Source organism: Anser brachyrhynchus (assembly GCF_964034855.1).
Source record: "Anser brachyrhynchus genome assembly, chromosome: 9".
In the NCBI taxonomy this organism is placed as follows: domain Eukaryota; kingdom Metazoa; phylum Chordata; class Aves; order Anseriformes; family Anatidae; genus Anser; species Anser brachyrhynchus.
In genome coordinates, this window is record NC_137703.1 from 1,056,183 (window position 1) to 1,076,245 (window position 20,063).

At 41.0% G+C, this 20,063-nt stretch overlaps 1 protein-coding gene across 1 annotated transcript in view; it reads left to right on the forward strand.

The window, feature by feature from the left end:
• LOC308199910 (uncharacterized protein) overlaps positions 1 to 19,282 on the forward strand; it is a 43,408-nt gene extending 24,126 nt beyond the window's left edge. The window contains exons 5-9 of the mRNA XM_080604770.1: positions 2,020 to 2,206; positions 7,148 to 7,294; positions 8,537 to 8,731; positions 15,064 to 15,237; positions 17,571 to 19,282. Coding sequence (XP_080460896.1) covers positions 2,020 to 2,206; positions 7,148 to 7,222 — 262 coding nt within the window. The 3' untranslated portion in view covers positions 7,223 to 7,294; positions 8,537 to 8,731; positions 15,064 to 15,237; positions 17,571 to 19,282. The remainder of the gene's footprint in view (positions 1 to 2,019; positions 2,207 to 7,147; positions 7,295 to 8,536; positions 8,732 to 15,063; positions 15,238 to 17,570) is intronic.
• The last annotated feature ends 781 nt before the right edge of the window (positions 19,283 to 20,063 follow it).

Genomic DNA, 20,063 nt, shown 5'->3' on the forward strand with positions numbered 1-20,063 from the left:
TCAGCCCTCCCCACCCTTTTGGCTCCGCAGTCCATCAGCTGCGTTCAAAGGCAGGAAGCCTCCCCCACACCCTCTGTCTTACTCACAGCCTAGCCCCAAGCACGCTCTGCAAGCTACGAGCTCCGGCAGACCACAGATGCTATAAATTGCCGCTGAGCAACCCACCAAGCAAGGCAGTCGCAAGCAAATCCTCTCGCCGGCCTCCCTCTGTTGTGGTCAAGAGTTTCTCCGTAAGCGCAGGTTCTGGCTGGTTCCTCTGGCCGTTGCTGCAGCAGAAGTCCCGCGGGGTGGTGCAGGGGCCGCTGCTCCAGCGGGCAGGGGCTGGACCCCGGCGCGTGCGGGTCTGCCTCCCGCCAGCTCTGCCTGCGGCACTTGCCCTAGATAATTTTTCCATGCACAAATGGTGGTGTTTCCACTACACTTCAGACCCAAACAGGAATGCCTTCCTTCCGGGAGCGGTAAACACATTACCTCACCTTGCGATAGCGTCCCTTACAACGGCGTTTTATCATTCCGGGGTGTAGGGCACCACGCCACGAGGCTGAGGACTTCCATCCAAGGTCTGTGAGCTCTGGAGCACGGGGAGGAATATCCACACCGTGCCTGTACCGCAGGACAGGGATCTGGCAAAGGAACTTAGAGGCTGTAAGTGTGACGCGTCAGGCTTCAAGGAGAAAAAAACGATCCTTTTTAAAGGAATGACAGTAGAGGATTAATGTTTTCCACCATATGGATCTGTGGAATACACCTCATTGCGTTACTTTGACAATGTCTAGGTTTTGGCAGTTTTAATACCTTAATTTTCTTCTTATAGACTTCCCCCGAGGAGATTTCTAGATAGCTGGTAGTCACATAAATGAAAAATACTCTTTTAAATATACAAAGTTAATTTTCTTATCATTAGGCAGTGTATCAGCTCAGGACCTAAACTGACAAGATGTTAAAAAATACCAAATGCCTAATGCTACGTAGGGTAGTCAGTCCTTAGGGTCTGTTTATCAGACCTGGGAAGCTGATTCTTGTGCCTTGATCAAAAACAGCATTTTTCTTAAGCTGCTCCTGAATTCAACACCAGATTATCTGCCACTTGTTCTGCACGTAACTTTTTGATCCATAGTTTGAAAAGCCAAGACAGAACCACATATTTTGAGATACTCAGTTTCTGCACCCCAGATAAAGAAATCCTTTAAATAAACATTTTAGCCCACTGCCATACTAGACTGTGCTTCGTAAATATGTTTCCAGTCCCTGCTGGACCACAAGGAATCTCAGTCTATGACTTCCTATTTTAAATCACTGTTGAGGTAGTGTGCCAGCGCCGCGGTGATGTCCTGCTGAGCCTGGTTACAAAGAAACCCCGTTTAGATCTCAACAAGCCTCTGTCTCAACAGCAAGTAAGAACGTTCAGTGGTGCTTGGTGCTTGATGTAGGTTGTATCAAATGCCTGCAATTTTATGTGTCAGTAGGTAAATCCAAAGCCTCTTATTATGAGAAGGGATAATGGCATACAATATGTTAGAAAACAGGAGGCGTGCTGTTAAGATCCCGAAGGCACTGGGAATGCCACGTCCCGTGAAGGCCCCCTTAGTCACGGGTGAAGGGATCTGCCCGCGCTCTAGCACACGAGCAGGAAATGAGGAAGCAGCGAGGGCAGCTCAGGGCCTGGTTCTCATCTTCTCCCTGCGAGATTCATAAAGAAATAACCTCATGAATTTCTGACAATATATTCTTGAGCTACGACTTGACAAGAAGAGGTGTTTCCAGAGTGCTTGGGTTGGAGTGCTTTTTAAAATTGCATGCAGTGTAAGTTAAATAAGGTAAGCTAAATAACAAATATGTGCTCATAAAGCATCTTTTTTTTTTTTTCATTAAAAATGTATTTCATTGAAAATGCATTTAAATCCTACGTAACCCATTTTCTCAAGTCTACAGAATGTAGGCTAGCATTTCAGCCTGCTTTCCGCACATGCTTGAAACAAACCACCTTTGCAACAACTTGCCGTGCATCTCTTTAAACAGACCCCGGTGGGATCCACGGGCACTGGCTGTCCCCAGCAGCGCTCGCAGCGGGTCGAGACGCGTGGACGCGCTGCGGGGCGCTGGGGGGCTGCGTTCTGCTGCCGCCGCCCTCCCGCGAGCTCTGCCGTGGCGTTGCGTGGAGGGAGGACTAAACCACAAAGATTTTCATCAGAAGTTGCCTAAACAGGTGAATGGGAATTTCGGGGGAGAAAAACTGGCAGCTTTGTGTGGTGTCACAGGAGCAGCGCTGTCCCAGCTGAGCTGCTGGGAGCTAGGCAGGGGGGAAGGGCTGCAGGGTGGGTTTTTTGGCTTTTTTGCTTTCCTGATTTTGGTGGCAGAGGCCTATGTGTTAGGCTGTTTACTATAAAATCCTAGTAGCTATGAAATCAGTAGTAACAAAATTGTTCCTGCTGATTTCTGCAGAGCCAGGACTTTAACTTTCTTATGCTTAGTTTGAAGGAAGGAGGGAACAACCTTTTGATCCAGGCTACATTAATATTTTTAAATGTTAAGTATTTCGTGACAAAACACTTTACAAAATATTTGGGTTTTGTTTACTGAGGAAAATACTGTGTTGGTTTTTTTTCCTCCTGTAATATTTTTTTCTCTTAATCTGCAATTGTGTTTTGCACCACCATCTCAAGCTCAAATAAAACCTTTCTGCAGACCACCACCGTTTTCGAAGGAAGTTTAACATGAAGTCATCTTTCAGGACCAAATTATAGTTACTTATTATTTCATAACAATAAGCCTTTTCATTACTGGTATTTCACAGAATCTTACTGTTGGGTATGAGTCTAATTTAAAAGAAAGCTTTTTAGATTTTGCTTTTGTAGCGTGTTACCATAAGTAGACATGGCTGAAGTGCTCGGGAGGCCACGGGTAGGCACGTTTGTACAGCCACTCCTGTAGGAGCGTTTTCGTGACCCCATTTCAGTGACGTGAGTGGACCATACTGTGCTGCTACAGATCAACTGCTTCTGGTTTCCTGTAAAATAACCTTAAACAATTGGAAAAACAAAAGGGGAACAAATGAGATAGAAAGCAGCAATCAGCAAGCACAGGCTCTCTCATTTTTGGTTTAGGTTTTAATTATTGCTTAAAGCAAAACTCATGGTCTTGAAAATTGAGACCTCAGCAGTCTTGCAGCTGAATGTAGCAAGAAATATTTTATTTTAAGAAAGACATGTTTGATTGTTTCTACAGTGTTTTAAAGGTTATAAAAGTCTCTAGACAATAATACTATTTCAAAATGCACTATGAATGCCAAAAAAAAGCTCAGAGATGTTGGTTTATTATGCTTACAGCTTTATGGAAAAATCTTTCACTTTAAATTTAATAAAAGCTAATCATATCGTAAAATAAACAACTGAAGTTCCTGCAAAAACAAAGTATATACGGCAGCAGGCTGTACTAGCTTGCTAATATCCTGGCTCAATGTATAATGAAGCACATTTTCCTTTATTCAGATTCCTGCTTCGGTATAACAGGGATCCCGTGGAGAATAATGCATGCATAGATGGCTATTCTTTGTCAAAGATAACAGTTTGTGAAAACTTCTTAGTTTTTTTATGATATTAAAACTGAAAATATTTTTAGCACTTCTCATTTTTCAAATTAAAATATAGTTTTGTTAAAGAATGTCTAAATAGAGATTTTGTCTGTTTGGGATTAAAAAAATACTAAACCCCAGTGTTTCTAATAGGCTATCTCTAACCAAGTCTTTTTTTGTTTGTTTGTTTCATTGAAACTGTTTTTTAAGCAGCTTGAGATTTATGTGAAAATATCTTATACTTCCTCTAAAGTCTCACAACCATAGTTGCACATTTTTTTTTTTATTCATAGGTTACTAAGAAACATTCCAAAGAGAAAGTTTGTATTACTGATTCTCATCAAGCTAGAACGTCTCTTCTTGTCAGAAGAATTTCAAAGTATAATTAGGACAAAACTGTGCTGAACTTCTTTTTCTAGTGTCATTTAATTTAAATGGTGTTCACTTAAAATCCTACTGAGAAAGATTCTAATTTGTTATGGCTCTTTAACTTGGTAATATAAATAATCCTTAAATATACGTGCAAGAGAGAGGTTTTACACAAGTGGTGCCTGTTGCTGGAGTGACTGTTCATTCACATGTAAAGGAAAATTCTATTAAGCTTACTGTGAATATTATTGTAAATAATTATAATATTACTGAGAATAATCCATGTTGAATTAAACTCTGGTTTATGACTGTGATTTCTTCTTCAGACAAAAAGAGGGACATTATGGCTTAAACTATTTGTGTAATGACACGTATTGTTGATTTGTGTGCAATTCACCATGAAATTCTGACTCATGGTCAAATTCAAAACTATTTAGGACTAAGATTAGTTTAAGAAATACAGAAATTTATTGAAACACAGGAACATAGTCACAGATAAAGCAATATACAAAGCACTGGGAATCAATTGCAAATCAATTTGTTTCATGACAAAAAAAAAATCATTCTTAGTAGCTCAAGATCATTGGCTTAGAAGAATATCAAATCTGTGCTTTCTCTGAAGGTGGACTTCTGCTGAGCTCAGTTCAGATGCAGGTCTACAAGACAGAAAGTTGGCCCAGGTGATACGCAGAGGTTCCTTTCAACCTCAGCTTGTCTACGACTCTAAATTAGGATGGCTAAAAGCAGGAATTGCATCTCTCAGGATTTTTTATGATGGTGACGGTCTGGAACCAAAACTTGGATGCATTGAAATGCTGCATGAACATTTAGAAGTTGCGAGTGACCGGTCATACAACAAACAATCAAACAAAAACCTCCACATCATGCAACACGTCAGTTCTTTGTCCTTGTCAAACTTCGCTGTGGTTTTGTCACGGGACACTGTCGTAGCCCCAGCTCTTGTTTTGGATGGCTGACCAGAGGCTTAAAGAACAGGAAAAAAAAAAAAAAGGATGCGTTGGGGTCAGACCTCTTTGCTTAGCATGTGCTTCACCGAGACCCTGGGCAGGCAGATGCAGCTCGCCTGGCAGCCCCTGCCTGCCTGTGGGCACCGGCAGAGCCAGCCCAGCGGCGTGCTGGAGCGGCTGGCCCGCCTGGTTGCATTTTCCTTCCCTTAGGTGATACCCGGGTTGAGGGAGAGGTGTTTGTGTTTAGTTACATTACTGAATACTCCTTTCCAACGCGTATGTGACTTGTGATGGCTGCTGCTTTCAGGCTTTCGTACATATTTTATGTCAATCTTTGGGGGTCAAAATATTTTATTTTTCCCTTTGAGACTCACGTAATTAAGAAGAGGAAACATTTATAATTCTGGTGTTCAATTCTAGTATTCTGAAGCATGATTTACTTGTTGCTGGGAGTATAAGTTAAAAAGAAAATGTCAGACAAGCCCGTTTTAACAGCTTCAGGGTAGAGATGTAAGAAAATATTGTTGGGAACCTTTTGTGTTTCTGAAGGTAATAGTGAGAGCTGCACAGAGCTTTATAGAGGGACAGCTTAACATAAGTCTTCTCTGGCCTGCAGAAATGTGTCAGAATTGTAAAAAGGAAATAGCATCCAGTCAATAGCTAACACCTCAGTGACATTAAATTGTTAGGAAAAAAAAAATTGCTGTCCTTGAAGAACTGCCTGAAAAGCACAAAACACTATTCATGCATCTGGTCTGGGCAAACATAAAGATGGCTTACCAGGAAGAATGTGTAGCAGACTAAAATTCTGTTTAAATCAAATACAGAAAAAAGAAAGGCATTTGTTTTACGCATAGGGTTTATTTAGGTGTTACATTAAACTGAGGCAGACTGACCTGCTTCTCTGAACAGCTCAGAAAGGGCTGCAGATAGAACTTGAGGACTGATGCAGAGTATTTGGAAGGCTAAATATGGTTGACATGAAGGAAAAAAAATACTGAAAATGATTTCAATGTATGAAAGCCTACTCCAGACAGCTTTGTTCTACTAAAATCGCTGATGGAGACAGTCAGGTGATAGTCTGAGATTTTACCTGTGGATGTACTGAGTCAGCCTGCTCGTCCATGCCTTTTACCTCTGAAGAATATCAAGCAGTCGCTCCAGCTAATTCTTCCTTTTCCATTCTTTGTCATCTTTCATAGCTTCCAGTGTGGTTGAGCAACAGCAGCAGAGGCAGTGTGGTCAGAGGTGGCATCAGCTGGTGCTGCAGCACGCCAGTCCCCTTTCCTGCAGGGCAGGCAGTCTGCCCTCCAGCTGGTTTGTGCTTCACCAGCACCTAAAGATGCCCTCGAGCACAGGTTGTGCAATAACCGAACGCCTTCCCTGACCAATAAATAAACACAGGAAGGCAGCTGATCTAATAATATACGTTAAACAGCATGAAAAGTGGAAGAGGAACTGTGAATTAGTTTAAAATCAACAATTCCTTGGGGAAATACAACAGGATCTGCTATACTGATTTTCCTTGATCAAATATTTAATAGTTAGTATAGCTGCTACAAACAGCTCAGCAGTAAAGAGACCCAAACATTATATCTCTTTTTCCTCCAGTTGATTTCCCATTTCAAATGAAATTTAAATACCTTAAGATGAGAATACATAATATTTTCATCTGTGTCTGCCTCTCATCCCTTTTAATGTGAATGCGTTAAAGGCAAAAATCATACGAAACATCCTAGTAGAGTCTGTCTCTGGATAGTTTTTTGTTTTTGTTTTTTTTTTTTTTCTGATGTGAACAGCTTGCTCAATAAAAAAGGTTGAGTTTGGGTTAAGTTGAATTAACTATATTGTTTGGCTGGGAAATATTTTTAAAAACTAACATTTAATTTCAATGGTGTTCAATTACATATTTTGATATTTTCTTTCAGAAAATGAGATGAATTTAATAATGAAAAAAATAAAAAAAATTAAGTAAACTATTTTATAGAAAAGAGATTTTTTTTTTTCTGTTTTCATGATAAAACTGAGAGGACTTATTGTGACATTTTATTTGCCTCTAAATATTTCCATACGTTCCCCACACCCACCTGTGTTGCAGCACACAGAACAGGACCATAGGCATCACGTGAGGGTGGTCGTCGTTCCTGCCTATGAGCACACTTGGGAAGAGTAGGGATTTTGAGGGTCTGTATGAATGTGTGCATTATTTAAATCCCTTTTTTATTACTTTTTTTTGCAGATCGTTGCAAGTCAGGAAATAAAAGATAAGGCACAAGGAGCAAACAGAAACTTGACAGTTCTTTGGAGGAAGTAGAGAAGCCACAGTAGAGAAGGGCACAAAACAAAAACAATTTTGCAGCTGCCTTTGGATGCTCTGAAAGAAAAGGTACGGGCGAGAATCACATAGGAAGAGAGTTGCATGGAATAAGGCAAAAAAAAAAATAACGCAGTGTGGATGATTTGCCAATAAAGTTTAGGAGGAAAAATTTTTGAGAGATGATGTTAAAGAACAAGGGTGTGAGTTATCTAATGCCTGGTTGTGCAAATAAATGGGGAAAGGCGAGTCAGGGCTGATTCCGAGGTGACAAGCTCAGGGCAGTGAAAGGACAGTGGGTGTGAACCGGCGGTCAGCAAGGATGAGCAAAGGCAAAAGCAGCGGGCTGAGGGTCAGACTGAGGAGCAATGGGATTTGGGGCTGCAGCTGGATCAGGAATGAATAGCTTGAAGGCAGAAGTAGAAAAGAAGATCACAGAAGGTATAAATCTGGATCCTTTAGGGATCTGAGCAGGGAGAAGTAAAACAAAGAGAAGTTGATTCAAGGAAGTGCAGAAACGTGGGAGGCACAGAACCACCGCCTTTGAAGAACCCGGCCCTGAGCAGGAGGTGTCTGTAGCTGTGCTACGCGTTCTTCGGGTAGGGAGGGAAGAAGAACACCAAAACAGTACCCACCAAAAGCATACGCTTAGCACTGAGTACTTTCCAACAGAGTTTCAATTAAAGTAATAGGAGTCTAAAAGGAAAGCACAAACTAAATCACTACATTTATTTCATCAAACATTTGTTGTACATTTTGAGAAAGGTAGGAAAATGTAGACAGAAAGGGGAAGTAGCTACTAGAAATTTCCGGTGGTTAGTATAAAATAAGTGTTTGTGTGGAGGGCTTAAGTACAAATATCTATGAATTCATCTGAGATAACTCTAAATTGCTGGTATTTTTTAAATCCATAGAGCACATTAGGTCACTAGACTGCCAACAGTTTTTGCAGAAAACTAGGCTAGAAGCAAACAACTATTCTACGTTCTGGAAAAATTAGATTCCCTAATGTGTTGGTTAATCATTTAAAAAAATAGAATAAATCATGCATTAATTATCATAGTGCATGTTTTGAAGTTTCTTTTCAATATCAAGGTTGCAGTCCCTGCATATATGATCAGCTGTCCTTCCACTTGCCTTCGGGCGAGCCTAGGCAGAGTTCTTTCAGAGTTAATGGAGCCTGGTTCTGGTTTGTTTGTTTGTGTTTCGTTTTGTTTTGTTTTTTAATCAGCATAAAATGAAGAACAACTAAAAACCCTGATGCTTAAATTTTAAGTTTATATTGCTGTCATGTTTATTTATGTTTATTATCAGAAAGTTCAAACAATTACGGTCAGTGGCGGGTCCATCGCTGCATGGCATCCCGCTGCACCCAGGAGCCGCAGTGCTTGGGGGCACGCGGGACGTGAGGGGAGCAGGTTACGATGGGCTTCCTGCAACACCTGGAGATTGGCGCTCGCTGCCGCCCTTCTGGAAGGTTCCACGCAGGGTGGGAACGCTGGCGGTGAGGTGAGTGACCAAGGGGCATCCCGTTGTGGGGAGGCGGGCTGGGTGGGCAGGCAGGGTAACGCGGCACAGGTCGGCCACCCGGTGCCGTGAGCTAAAAAAAGAGTGGCTGCAATTGGTATTCCAGTGGCAGCCTAAAACGCATGGGGATTTGTATCCAAATAACTATCAGGGTGACTGCTGTTCTCTTGGACTAACTTCATATTTTATTCATTGACCTCAATTCTTGTAATTTAAATTCCTGTCAATTGTAGGAGAATGATGCAGCAATTATTTTGTGTAAGCTACACATTTTATATCTTGTGTTATAGTCCATGGTTCCTTCCATAAGTCTTGTTCAAATTACAGCAGTAGTCCCCACGAGTCTCATGATATGAGAACTGGGGACCTCGCTATGGAAGCCTACACCCAGCTTTCCCTAAAGTACAGGAGTTGTGATCCCTGGACCAGGGGAGCGAGTGGGAACACAACCTCCCAGCCTGCTCTTCCAGATCACATCTTGAGATAGCTGTGGCTGTGCGAGCATCCTGATCCAGATCCAGAGCAACTGAAGGTGTTTTCATCTTCAGCTGCTTCTCAGCCCTTCTACCGGAGGCTTCTCTGTCTGAAACAGCACTATGATTTAGCTGCTATTCCTGTTTGCTGAACCTGCAGCAGAGAAAATCGTCCAAGTGCTGCTTGATCTATCCTGTTAAAATGATTGTGCCTGAAGTGAGCTTAAATCATATTGCTAAACTGCAGCGGGAGCAGGAGCACGGTGACGAACCTCAGAGAGCAGCTGAAGGGCTGTAGCTGTTTGCTAGATAATGGGCCTTTAGTTACGAGACACTGCTGGAGAAAGGGGTGGCCCTGAGGACAGACTCCTGCTTCCGTGTCCAGCAAGAGTTCTGGGTCTGCTCGCTGGGTTTGTCAGCCAGCCCCAGTGTGCTTGTCGTTCAGAAGGATTCTCCAGCTGCTGCGATTTCAGCTGTGTTCCTTTTGCAGAAGTGTTTAACAAACACCTGCAGAGCTGGTCACGTAAAAGGACCAAGGTTTCTGGCTCATGGTTCCTAACGGTTCCGAAACGGTTCTTCCTTTTGGAGAATGGGAACTCCAGGAAAGAGTCGGCTCTTCCTGGGCACATGAGAGATGTGGACATTGTGGATCAGGTGCAGGTACCTGCATGGCTCTGCCTCTGCCCCCGGCGGTCACGGCTGCAGGGAGCCAGCAGGGGGGTGCCCCGGCAGCACAGTGCTAACGCCCAGCTCCAGCGCTTCGGTGCACCTGCTGCTGGTTTGCGGCTTTGTTGGCCTTGGACATTAGCGGGCTGGGATGTGCTACAATTCAATACATGGAGTTAGGCTATTGCAGTGAGCGGTAAAGAAAATGTTGGGAGTGTCTCTGGGAGATTTTCTGGGAGATTTTATTTATTTATTTATTTATTTTAATATCAGAACTCTTACTGGAAACGAGAGTTGTTCTTACTTGGCTGGGAGACCCCCAAAAAGTGCTGTGTGATCCCTGCGTCAAAACAATTCTGAGTATCTTGAAAGAGAGATAATTGCCTGGGAGCAACACTAATCCTAATCAAAATAACTACTCTGAGTTATTTGCTGTAGTACTTCAAAATAAATGGAGTGAGGAGGCTGTGTCCATTTAAATCCTTTACTCTGAATTGTTTGCTTCCATCTACGACAAAACGTTTTTGAAGAACTGCATGCTACTTCCACAGTGTGAATATAAGCATTTTGGAAAAGAGGCTAATCACCAGCAATTAACACTGTGTTGTGTATCTTTGTGCATTTTGCTCACAGCTTTAACAAGCAGATAAAGAGACAGAGGAGACATTGTAAAAATGTGCATTCCGTTTCCTAGCTAAAAGTCCTCAGAGCTCTATTATTGCTCTCCTGTTACTATGCAGAGTCCTTGCTTTATTTTCTCAGGCTTGCTGTACCAAAAAAACAAGAGTACTGTAAAAACACAAACAACCTTGCAGAACTTGAAAGCTAACTAAATAATTCTAATTCTGTTGGAAATCATACCGTGTTTACAGTATCATACCATATATTTACTGCTTCTCTTTTAGAGTACTATACTTTACTTGACAAATTTTTAAAAATTCTTTATTTAAATTTGCACAAATGAAAACGGGGGACACAGAAGACTTGCGCACTGTACACCTCTAACAAGTTCCAGAGCTAACGGCACTTTCAACCCCACTGCAACTTAGGTGTTCCCCTTCCGCAATATAATTTACTCAGTGTTTTTGCACCACAAAAAACAAACAAACAAACAAAAAAAGCTACCCATTTATTCAGTAAGTAATAACTAACTTTTTCAGATACTGAAGGAGTATCTGAAAAAAAGGAAAACAACAAATATGGTAAATTAAATTGGGGAGAAAAAATTGAGATGTGAAGTTGAAGGGGAAGGAAGATAAATTCTTGTTCTGGAGTGGGTTTTTTGGTTGGTTGGTTGGTTGGTTGGTTGGTTGGTTTTATTTGGTTATGCATTACTACAGTACTGTAATGTTTGAATTGTTTCTCGAAACACTTACAGCCCAAACCTGAACGTGAAAGTTCTTAACAGTCGCTCAGAAGCATGGAAAACCACTACTAATATAACAACATTCAATGAATGTAACACCTGCGCTTTTCATCAACGACCTTAAGCAGCACTTAATTTTTCATGTTTGCAGCAGACTTTCCACAACAAAAGCAGTGCTGAACTATGATCTATTATATTTATACAACTATTGTACTGAATATCACTTATTTACTAAAATAAAATTACCCTCTTCCCAAATTCTTATCTATCTTATGCACAAAGGAATAAAATTACAAGATGGGTAAGCATAGGTTCAAGAGTACATAGCAAAGATTTTATTTCTTAAGCATTAATGTCTGAATACAATCTGAATATTTTTCTGGTGAAGGCTTTAATTGCATGTTGGTAACAGCGAGTCTTTTGTGGCAACAATCGCTCACTGGATCATGATCAGCAAACGAAGAGAATTAGGAAGGAGAGACCAACTCTTCCTGTTTGCGTTCCCTCTTCTGCTTCCAGTGCAATTATGATGCATTTCTGCATTCCAGAATGTAGGAAAAAAGAAGATGGGGGAGGGAATTTAAGCACTTGGGTAGTCTTGACTCACAAGAAATGTGTTCTTATTCAAAGAGAGATCTGTCTGCATCACTGTTCAGAAACCACCCAGTGATCGTGCTCAGCAGTGCTGGAGTGAATGAACCGCACGCTGGGCCCGGCCAGCACAGCGCTGTCTGCGCAGGGGGACGTGGGGTTTGTGCACAGAACACCAGTGCTTCAAACAAGCTCTCAGCAGTTAATAAACAGAAATTTCAGAGGGGTAGCTTATTCCTGTTCAATTCTGAGATATTGGAAAAAAAAAATCACAGTTTTTTAGGCTGGGGGAAATGTTCACTTGACTATTCTGGTCTGTGCTGGTAGAAAAGTTTTCCAGGTTTTTGTAGATTAAGTTCTTTTTGTTTTGTTTGTTTGTTCATTTGTTTTCCTAAAGCCTGTTTTAACAATCCTTGAACTCATCTTTTTTTATCCAGGTTCAAAATTTCTATTAAGTGGTGTTCCGTGACTGAGCATAAGCTAGGAAGAGTGGGCAATGGACCTTTCGATTAAAACTGTGGAACCCCTGCAGTAGGCTCTAGCCTTGGTCAATAAGTAATTGGGCATTTTGCTGCTTTATGACAGAGCCCTCGGGCTGGCAGACACTGAACACCCTTTCATCCTTCTGACTTCAAAGTACTGCTCAGAACTTTGCAGAAACAGTCTTTTAATTAGATCTGTAATTGAAACATCTATCGGACTAGCCTAGAACATCTTTTCAAAGTATCTTGTATGTAATGTTGCAGCAAATGAATGTGATTTTCACATGGAGCACAGTCTCATGTTTAATTATCACATCTCTTTAGCTTCCTGTAAGTGCACCTTTCAGCAGTTCCATTTCAGAGATGATTAAACCCTAGTTTATCTCACAAGTTGTACATATTTAAGAAAATATTCAAGGCTTTCAGAGAACTGGAAATCAATTATTTTGTTATAAAGCTGACCTTAGCATTTTTGACGTGGCCTACAGACTTGCTCCTTTTCATTTAGAGGAGCTAAGGAAGTTGTGTTCAAAGAGCTAAAACTCGACCTGGCTTGGAGGACATGGTAGGCATTAATATATAAATGCTTTTGTGAACATCCTAAAAATTTTCTGCCTCTTTCATACCCAACCTCGTTGCTTCATGTTGCATTATATCTGCTGATATTCTGGCAGTGCAGCCGCCAAGTGGACAAAGGATTTTCAGAGTTAAAAACTTGATTAACTGTAGTTTGAGTTTAAAATTTTATCACTAAAACTCTTCCTATGGAATTTTTACTCTGAAAACAAGTGTTTCCCTTACATTAAAAAAGTGTTTCCTTTATAATAAAAAGAGTTGCTTCTCAGAACATGTATCCATGTGTTTTAGGGATTACAATGTTCTGTCTAGCAAAGCATAAAGTTATTTTACTTTATTTTTACCGGAGGTGGTATTTTTCTCTTGGAGGCTCTGCAGATCTCCATGTGACTTACCTCTGAAAGACGTTTTGCAGGAGTTGCTAAGGTGATTTTGTGGGCTGGAAATGCACTGGTAATTTGTTGTTGTTTGCAGAAGGGTATGAATGAAATTTCACCACGCACAGCAAGGCAAGCATCCGTGTCTGGTGGTATTTCAGAAGGGGCTCTGTAGAGAAGATAACAGCTGTACAAAAGCACTGTTCTCAGCCCCTTCAAGGATGATCACACACAATCTGGATGTCCGTAGGGTAGAGGACATAAAAATTTTGATTACATTTCATCTTTTCACCATTTCAATCAGAATGTGAAGCATTTTAGATTTTTGTCTTTTTTTTTTTCTTTGTTTTTCTTTTGTTTTTGCATGGGAATGATCTGACAACTGTTTATTGACTATATCTAACATTCAAAAGCTGCCCTGAGTCCTAGCAAGCACTCTGAAGCTGTGTCAATGCGAAGAGCAAGCCCACCGCTCCCGCGCAGCTTTCTCACGGAGCAGGCGCGCGGGAGGTGAGGGTGGGCACCGGGGCTGGCGGCCTGCGGCCGGCCCGCAGCAACGGGCCCTCGGGTTAACGGGACCTGGGCCGGCTCCTCCCGAGCGTTTATCATCACACGGACTGGTTTTGTGACTTGGTGATGATTCTGTTTTGTATTGGCCGGGAAGATCTGACTCCCGAGTAAAACCACTCAAAATAAACAACACGAAATATTCACCGCTTTCTGCATAACAACAGCCTGAGCTACCTGAGAGCCTGTCAGAACTCGGGCTGCCCGACTTTTTATTTCGAATCTACCCTGAATGCACTGTCAATTGCTCTTGTAGGTATGGTCTCTGTAATTAAAATAAATTTCCAAATCTTGTGAATTATTCCCTTCCATTTCCTTTTATATATTCTTAGTTTGTCTTTCTATATTGTTATTATTCTTTATGCACCTCTGAAAGATGGAAGCGTTCTCAAGTTTAAGCCTTCACTTTTCAGACCTCAGATTCATAACTTAATTTTTTTTCCCCCTCCCTCTTAATGAAACTCTGGGCATAACAGTGATAATTAGAGATTTTAAAAAGAGATGAAGAAAGGGAAATAATAACTTAGTGCTTTTTTGATAAGAAATGCAGATTCTGCTACTTTGCAGGTAAGATACTGGTTAGCCATTCTACTGCGTCCTTGCCTGAGATAAAACAGTAATATTCATCTGTTAACTTCTCTTTGTGCGAGTCTGTGCCAGGACAGTATGCGAAGAGGGCAGGTAGAATTTTACAAATTCTTCAGTTTCTTTATGATTACCAAGATTTCATTTTTTTTTTCCCCCAAACAGAAGAAGCTTTTACCTATTTTTTCTTTTGCCAATATAAATACAAAAAGCACCAAATCTTGCACAAAGTAACTAAAAAAACAGTAATTAATTCAGTCTGTTTCTTCCAGGAGGGGCAACATGAATGAGATTTCAAAGGTGCCAGAAAGGGGTTGGTAGATGTTCAGTGCTTTTACCTGTTTCCAACAGACTGCTGCCCCAGTCCTTTCAAACATATCACTAGAAATGTTTTAGTGTGTTTTTTGCTTTGTTGTATTTTTTAAAAACCAATAAAAGCCCCATATTGCATGCATTGCTTCCAAGGATGTGTCTGCCATTTTCTGGAACTGCAGCGGAACTTGAGTTATAAAAAGCAGCACAAAAATGAAGCTAGGGAAAGGAAGTTCCTTAAAAAACAATTTCATATATACTATATATTTTTTTCTTAAGTCTTTAAACCTTAATCAATCTACTTTCATCTTTAAAATAGGCAGAGTTTTGATATTGTGAGCATGTAACAGAAGTGGAGTCTTGTGAGAATGCTTTTGCCAACGAATGCCATATAGTGAAGAAGCGAAACGACTGTTGGGAAGGAGCTGGGTTTAAAATGCTGGCTTTAGGACAATCGCTTTGCTGTTTGAAGAGAACAGAAGGCAGCACAGAGGTCAGTTACTTCAGAAGCAGCACTTGTTTAATTTTCTCCTTGTGCAATTACTGAATGTCGTAATGACACTATAACGAAATCGCACTGCTTTGTTTCAATGGAACAGTACCCCAGTTTTGTTCATTCAGTAATATCTTGGTACAATAACTTTCACAGGTTATTGTTTATGACATTGGTTTTCAATCAGAGGCATGCAGATCTTTGTGGGCTGATATACTATTAAAAGAAATCATGCAAATTATCTAAGAATAGCAAGTTAAGTATCGGGAGGCTTAAACTTGCATTGGAATTTCAGATTTCTCTGTTTCTTTTCGCAGGTCCAAAAATAGAGAAATATGATATTTTTTTTTCTTTAAAGAAGCCTTTGATTAAATCAGGATTAAAAAGTTATTAATCCTGCCAGATTTCCTGACAAATGCTATACAGCATATTTTTAATAATAATAATAATAATAATAATAATAGAAGCTGTTGGTATAGCCAAACACTTTCCGTCCTATTTTTCTACATGATTGTTTATTTACCACTCAAGTGTTAGTAAATGGTACTGTACAGTGCATTCAAAATATTTGCAGTCCTGCGGGGCTTATATCCATGTTGCAGAGCAATAAATACTGTTGTCAAAGAATAGAGTAATCCAGAAATTACAGCTGCATACTTTGGAGGGATTTGGTTTAGAAAGTAGGTATAGCGGGAGCTTTTCTGCCTTGAAATGCACTTTCCTGGCTGAAGTAGGACCCGATTAATGGAGCAGATATTCCACTGCTCTCAGTTCTGTTCATGTTTTACACAGAATGTAAAATCCAAAGGCGCGTAGATGCGTACTAGTGTTTCTGAGAGATGGGGGTTTCCATGGCTACGCTCAAGCACCCGACGAGCTTGTGTCAGTGCGAAGTGCTCGCTTTGCTCCTCGCTGCAGGAGGGTTTGTTCCGATAAGGGGCTCGTGCTGCCTGCTTTCCACCTGGTGTGCTGGAGAAGCAGCACAGCTCTCGGATGCTGTGTGTTATGCCGAGGGACAATTACACCCATGCTTGTGTGCATCTACTGTCCTGGGTTAATGTTTCTGTGCAGCTCAGGGAGTTGACCCAAATCTTATTTCAAATGAATGATTGAATAATGTAACTGATCCGTTCTGTGTGCTGCAAATTCTTGCGTTGTGACCAAGTACCCTCTTCTCAAACTCCAGCTGTATGTGACCATGCCTGTCTTCGCTGAGTAGCTGGGTGGTCACAGTGGAAGGAAAAAAAATCATTTTTGTATGGCAAGTAATAGGGACAGAGATAAAGTTGTTTGCAGAAGTCTTCATTCATAAGAGTTCTGCCAGGATTCAGAAGTTCTCTCCATTCTCAGGCACCCAAACATACATGGAGGCTTGGGTCCTGGGAATAAACAGACCCTTGCAGATGAGTTCAGACCTCTCTGAGAAATGTACTTTGGGAAGCTGTAAGATTGCTTGTACATTATGTGAAGCAAAGTAGGGCTTCCTTTTTATGGAGATTCTTAGAGTGCTAAATTATTCCCATTTAGCAGTTCCTTCTGGTTATTCTGCAGTCAGTATTAGGACAGGTAATGTTCTCAGCATGCCTGTCACTCTTAGAAAGGTAATGTCATCCCATGGCAGAAGATTCTGGAGGTGGCATATCTGATTGTATTGCAAGACATTCATATGTCTGGCATTGAAAACATGGAGAATATGGCCTTTCCTATTTTCTCACAATCATTAGCCATTTTGGCTTGCAGCTAGGTGTCCAGAAAAGCTTTGTATCATTGAGAAAATGTCAAAGGGCATATCATTTACAATTTTCATAAAACTAGCTTATCCACACTAACACTAGATGACTATTTTGTGTGCAGGTCAGTGGGGAAGGGTCTTTATTATTTTATCACTGTGTGTATAGCTTTGGCTGTTTTCACATCGTGTTTGAACTCTGTGTTGATTTAGTCCAGGTGAGTAATGAGAATCAAAACGTTTCCATTGCATGGACCTGTGCCCAAGCAGGCATGTCTATGCTCAGTGGTGTTGGTATCTGCAATGTCTTGACAAGCCGGTGGCATTCTTTATTCTCCAACTTTTATCAAAATGTGCTGGCTCTCACATAGATGTGCTTTTTTCCATGCTGAGGAAACTTCTTTATGGTTTGAACAAGTCCCCTTAACATGCCATGTGAGTGCCTGAAAAGTAAATTGAGTTGCATTCATGAAGATATGTACAAGTCTGTATTCTGTGGTTTTAGTGGGAGCTAGGAGTTTGTGTGCTTTCATGAAAAAAATATGAGACCGAAACACCTGCTAGCCTTGCCCTTAGCTTATTTTACAATTTTTTCCCTCTGTAGACAAGCCTTCCGTGTTGAGGAGAATGACAGGACTGGCAGGAACACAAGGCTGAGCAAGGTTGCTGAAACAAAGCCACCGAGATGTATTGGTCTTGAAGAAAGCTGGAGCAGAACTCAGCCTTTGTATGTGTTGTGTCCCCCACAATTTGGTGGGACTTAACTGGCCGTGCTAACTGGTGTCGCAATGTTTTAATGCTTTCAGATACGTTACTGGAGGGAACAGAACATACATCCAGCGTGGTTCTGCCTTGTGTCTTACCCTCTTTTGCCCTCTTGGCCTGAAAAATATAAAGCGAAAGAAAACCAGTGAACAGATGAAAGTTGGACCATCTAATGTAATGACATTAGACTTTCTGAGCTATCAGACCCGACTACAAATATTTTGACTTTTCATGCTTAGAAAGGCTACAATGAAAACCTCAAAGCTATTCTCTCTTAGTTTTGCCATTGTGGTGAGCTGCTTTCCTTCTGCCTGATTTTCTGCAGTCACGCTAAAACTGCTTCACTTCACCACTGCCAATAAAGGCAAAAGACAGAAAATGAGTGAGAGAAAGGCTGGCATACGTGGGGAGTGGGGAGGGCCAGGACCACTGATATTTGTTACCTTCAGATTTCTTTCTAGGAAGAGATTTTATTAGATGTCAAGTTTTTAATTTAAAACAAAATTAGTGTCATGTTGTTCTGTGGGTGAGATACACCAAAGTGTAATTAATCAATTTTCAGAATCATAACACAAATTAATACATTTTGTAGATGTTCCCTTCTCATATTGTTATGTTTTTACAATGAGGAACTGGACCTTAGGCAGGACTGTTACACAGTGTGATACTGAGCCTCTCAGCTGGGTTGTAGAGAAGCCCAATTTTAAAGAATACTAAGTGTATTTCACAGGTCTGAATTTCTTTCTAAGTAGAAAGAGCAGTTGTTGTTGCAGAGCAAAAAGGGAATAGGTTGTTAAATATTTGCATTAGGTGCAAACTGAATACTACTCTGTTCCAAAATAGCTCTTAGTTTCTTTCCTGCTTACTATGTAGACCAGTCCATGTGCCTCAGGGAGGAGGTGGTAGCAATTCTGAGATTTGATGAATCACCATCCAAAGAATTAGAAAGTGTTATGATCCAATTATGATCGTAACAAGCCACTGAGTATCTGCAAACAAAAGAATAAACCACAGATGTATTAGCCTGGAATGCCTTCCAGATGAAAGATACTATAGTTTGCTTGAATGCCAATTATTACACATTCTGAAGCAATAACGAAGAAGTTAATTGTTTTTCTTTCTTTTCTTTTTTTTTTTTTTAATATCCTTTTGTTTTCCCACATCAATTAAAATTTGTTTTACTCTATGGCTCAATGTCTAATTAATTGCATTTATTCTTAAGAAAATACTCAGTAAAGAAGAATGTGGAAAGAAACATCACAGAGTTGAATCTGTTCATGTTCTGAGATCCTGCCCCGAAGCCCAGGGAAGGGATGGAGATCCTTTTTCCACACTTGTGCTTTACAAAAGGGCCTGAGTCGAATTCAGCAACGTTAAAGTAGAAAACTTATCTCAGTTTTAGGAGGGCAGGTGTCATGTTCTTCTTGAAACCTGAACTCTCCTCATAGCTCTTAATTGGTGCACCAGCTGTGGGGAATATGTGCAGGCTCTCCCAGTTTGAACTGAGTCTTCTAAAACTAAACTGGATAACAAAAAAAAAAAAAAAAACCACAGCAATTGAATGTTTTTCTCTCTTTGGCTTAATTTTTCTCCTTCCCCCTTATGCGCAGGCAGCAGTGCCACCAGCCCCTCGAGGACGGCGCCCATCTGCGGGCTGCGTGCATGCGGCTGCTGAACGACGGCAGCGGGGCGGCATTCGGCTGAGGAGCGGGCAGAACGGTGTGTGTTAGAGAAGGCTGGTACGTTCTGTGGACTTGTGGCTTGTGCAAAAGAAGTGCACTGCACAAATGGAGATTTAATATTTCCTTTTTTTATTGTGATTTATGCAGTCTGAGCGCTCACATTCCTGAACAAAATACATTAAATATTTGTTGTGCCAATACACCAACTCTTTCCATGCTCTCATTCTGAAAAAGGAACATACCTTATCTAATAAAGCTTGAGGAAGTTCTGCTGCTTTTTTTTTTTTTTCTAATTTTTGACCATGATAATTTTAACTATTGACAGAAACACACAAACAGTGCTGGAGTGGAAATACTGGGAAGTGTGCTCATTCCACCAGTGGAGTTTTTATGGATCTCCTTGTCTCCCTGTCTCCCACACGTTCAGGACTGTGAGAGAGATTAGCACATCAGTCGAGGCAATGTATGCCATGGCAGATTCCGTGATCGTATTAAGTGACAAAATCATTATAGACATACTTGAAAAGGCTGACTTCCTCGTCATCTCAGACAGCGATTACTAATCGCTCTCGTATTGTTCTGTGCTGCTCTGCCTGGGCTATTTCTAGGTGTCTCCTGACTGTTGATGCATGTCGGTGAGTTTAACTGAA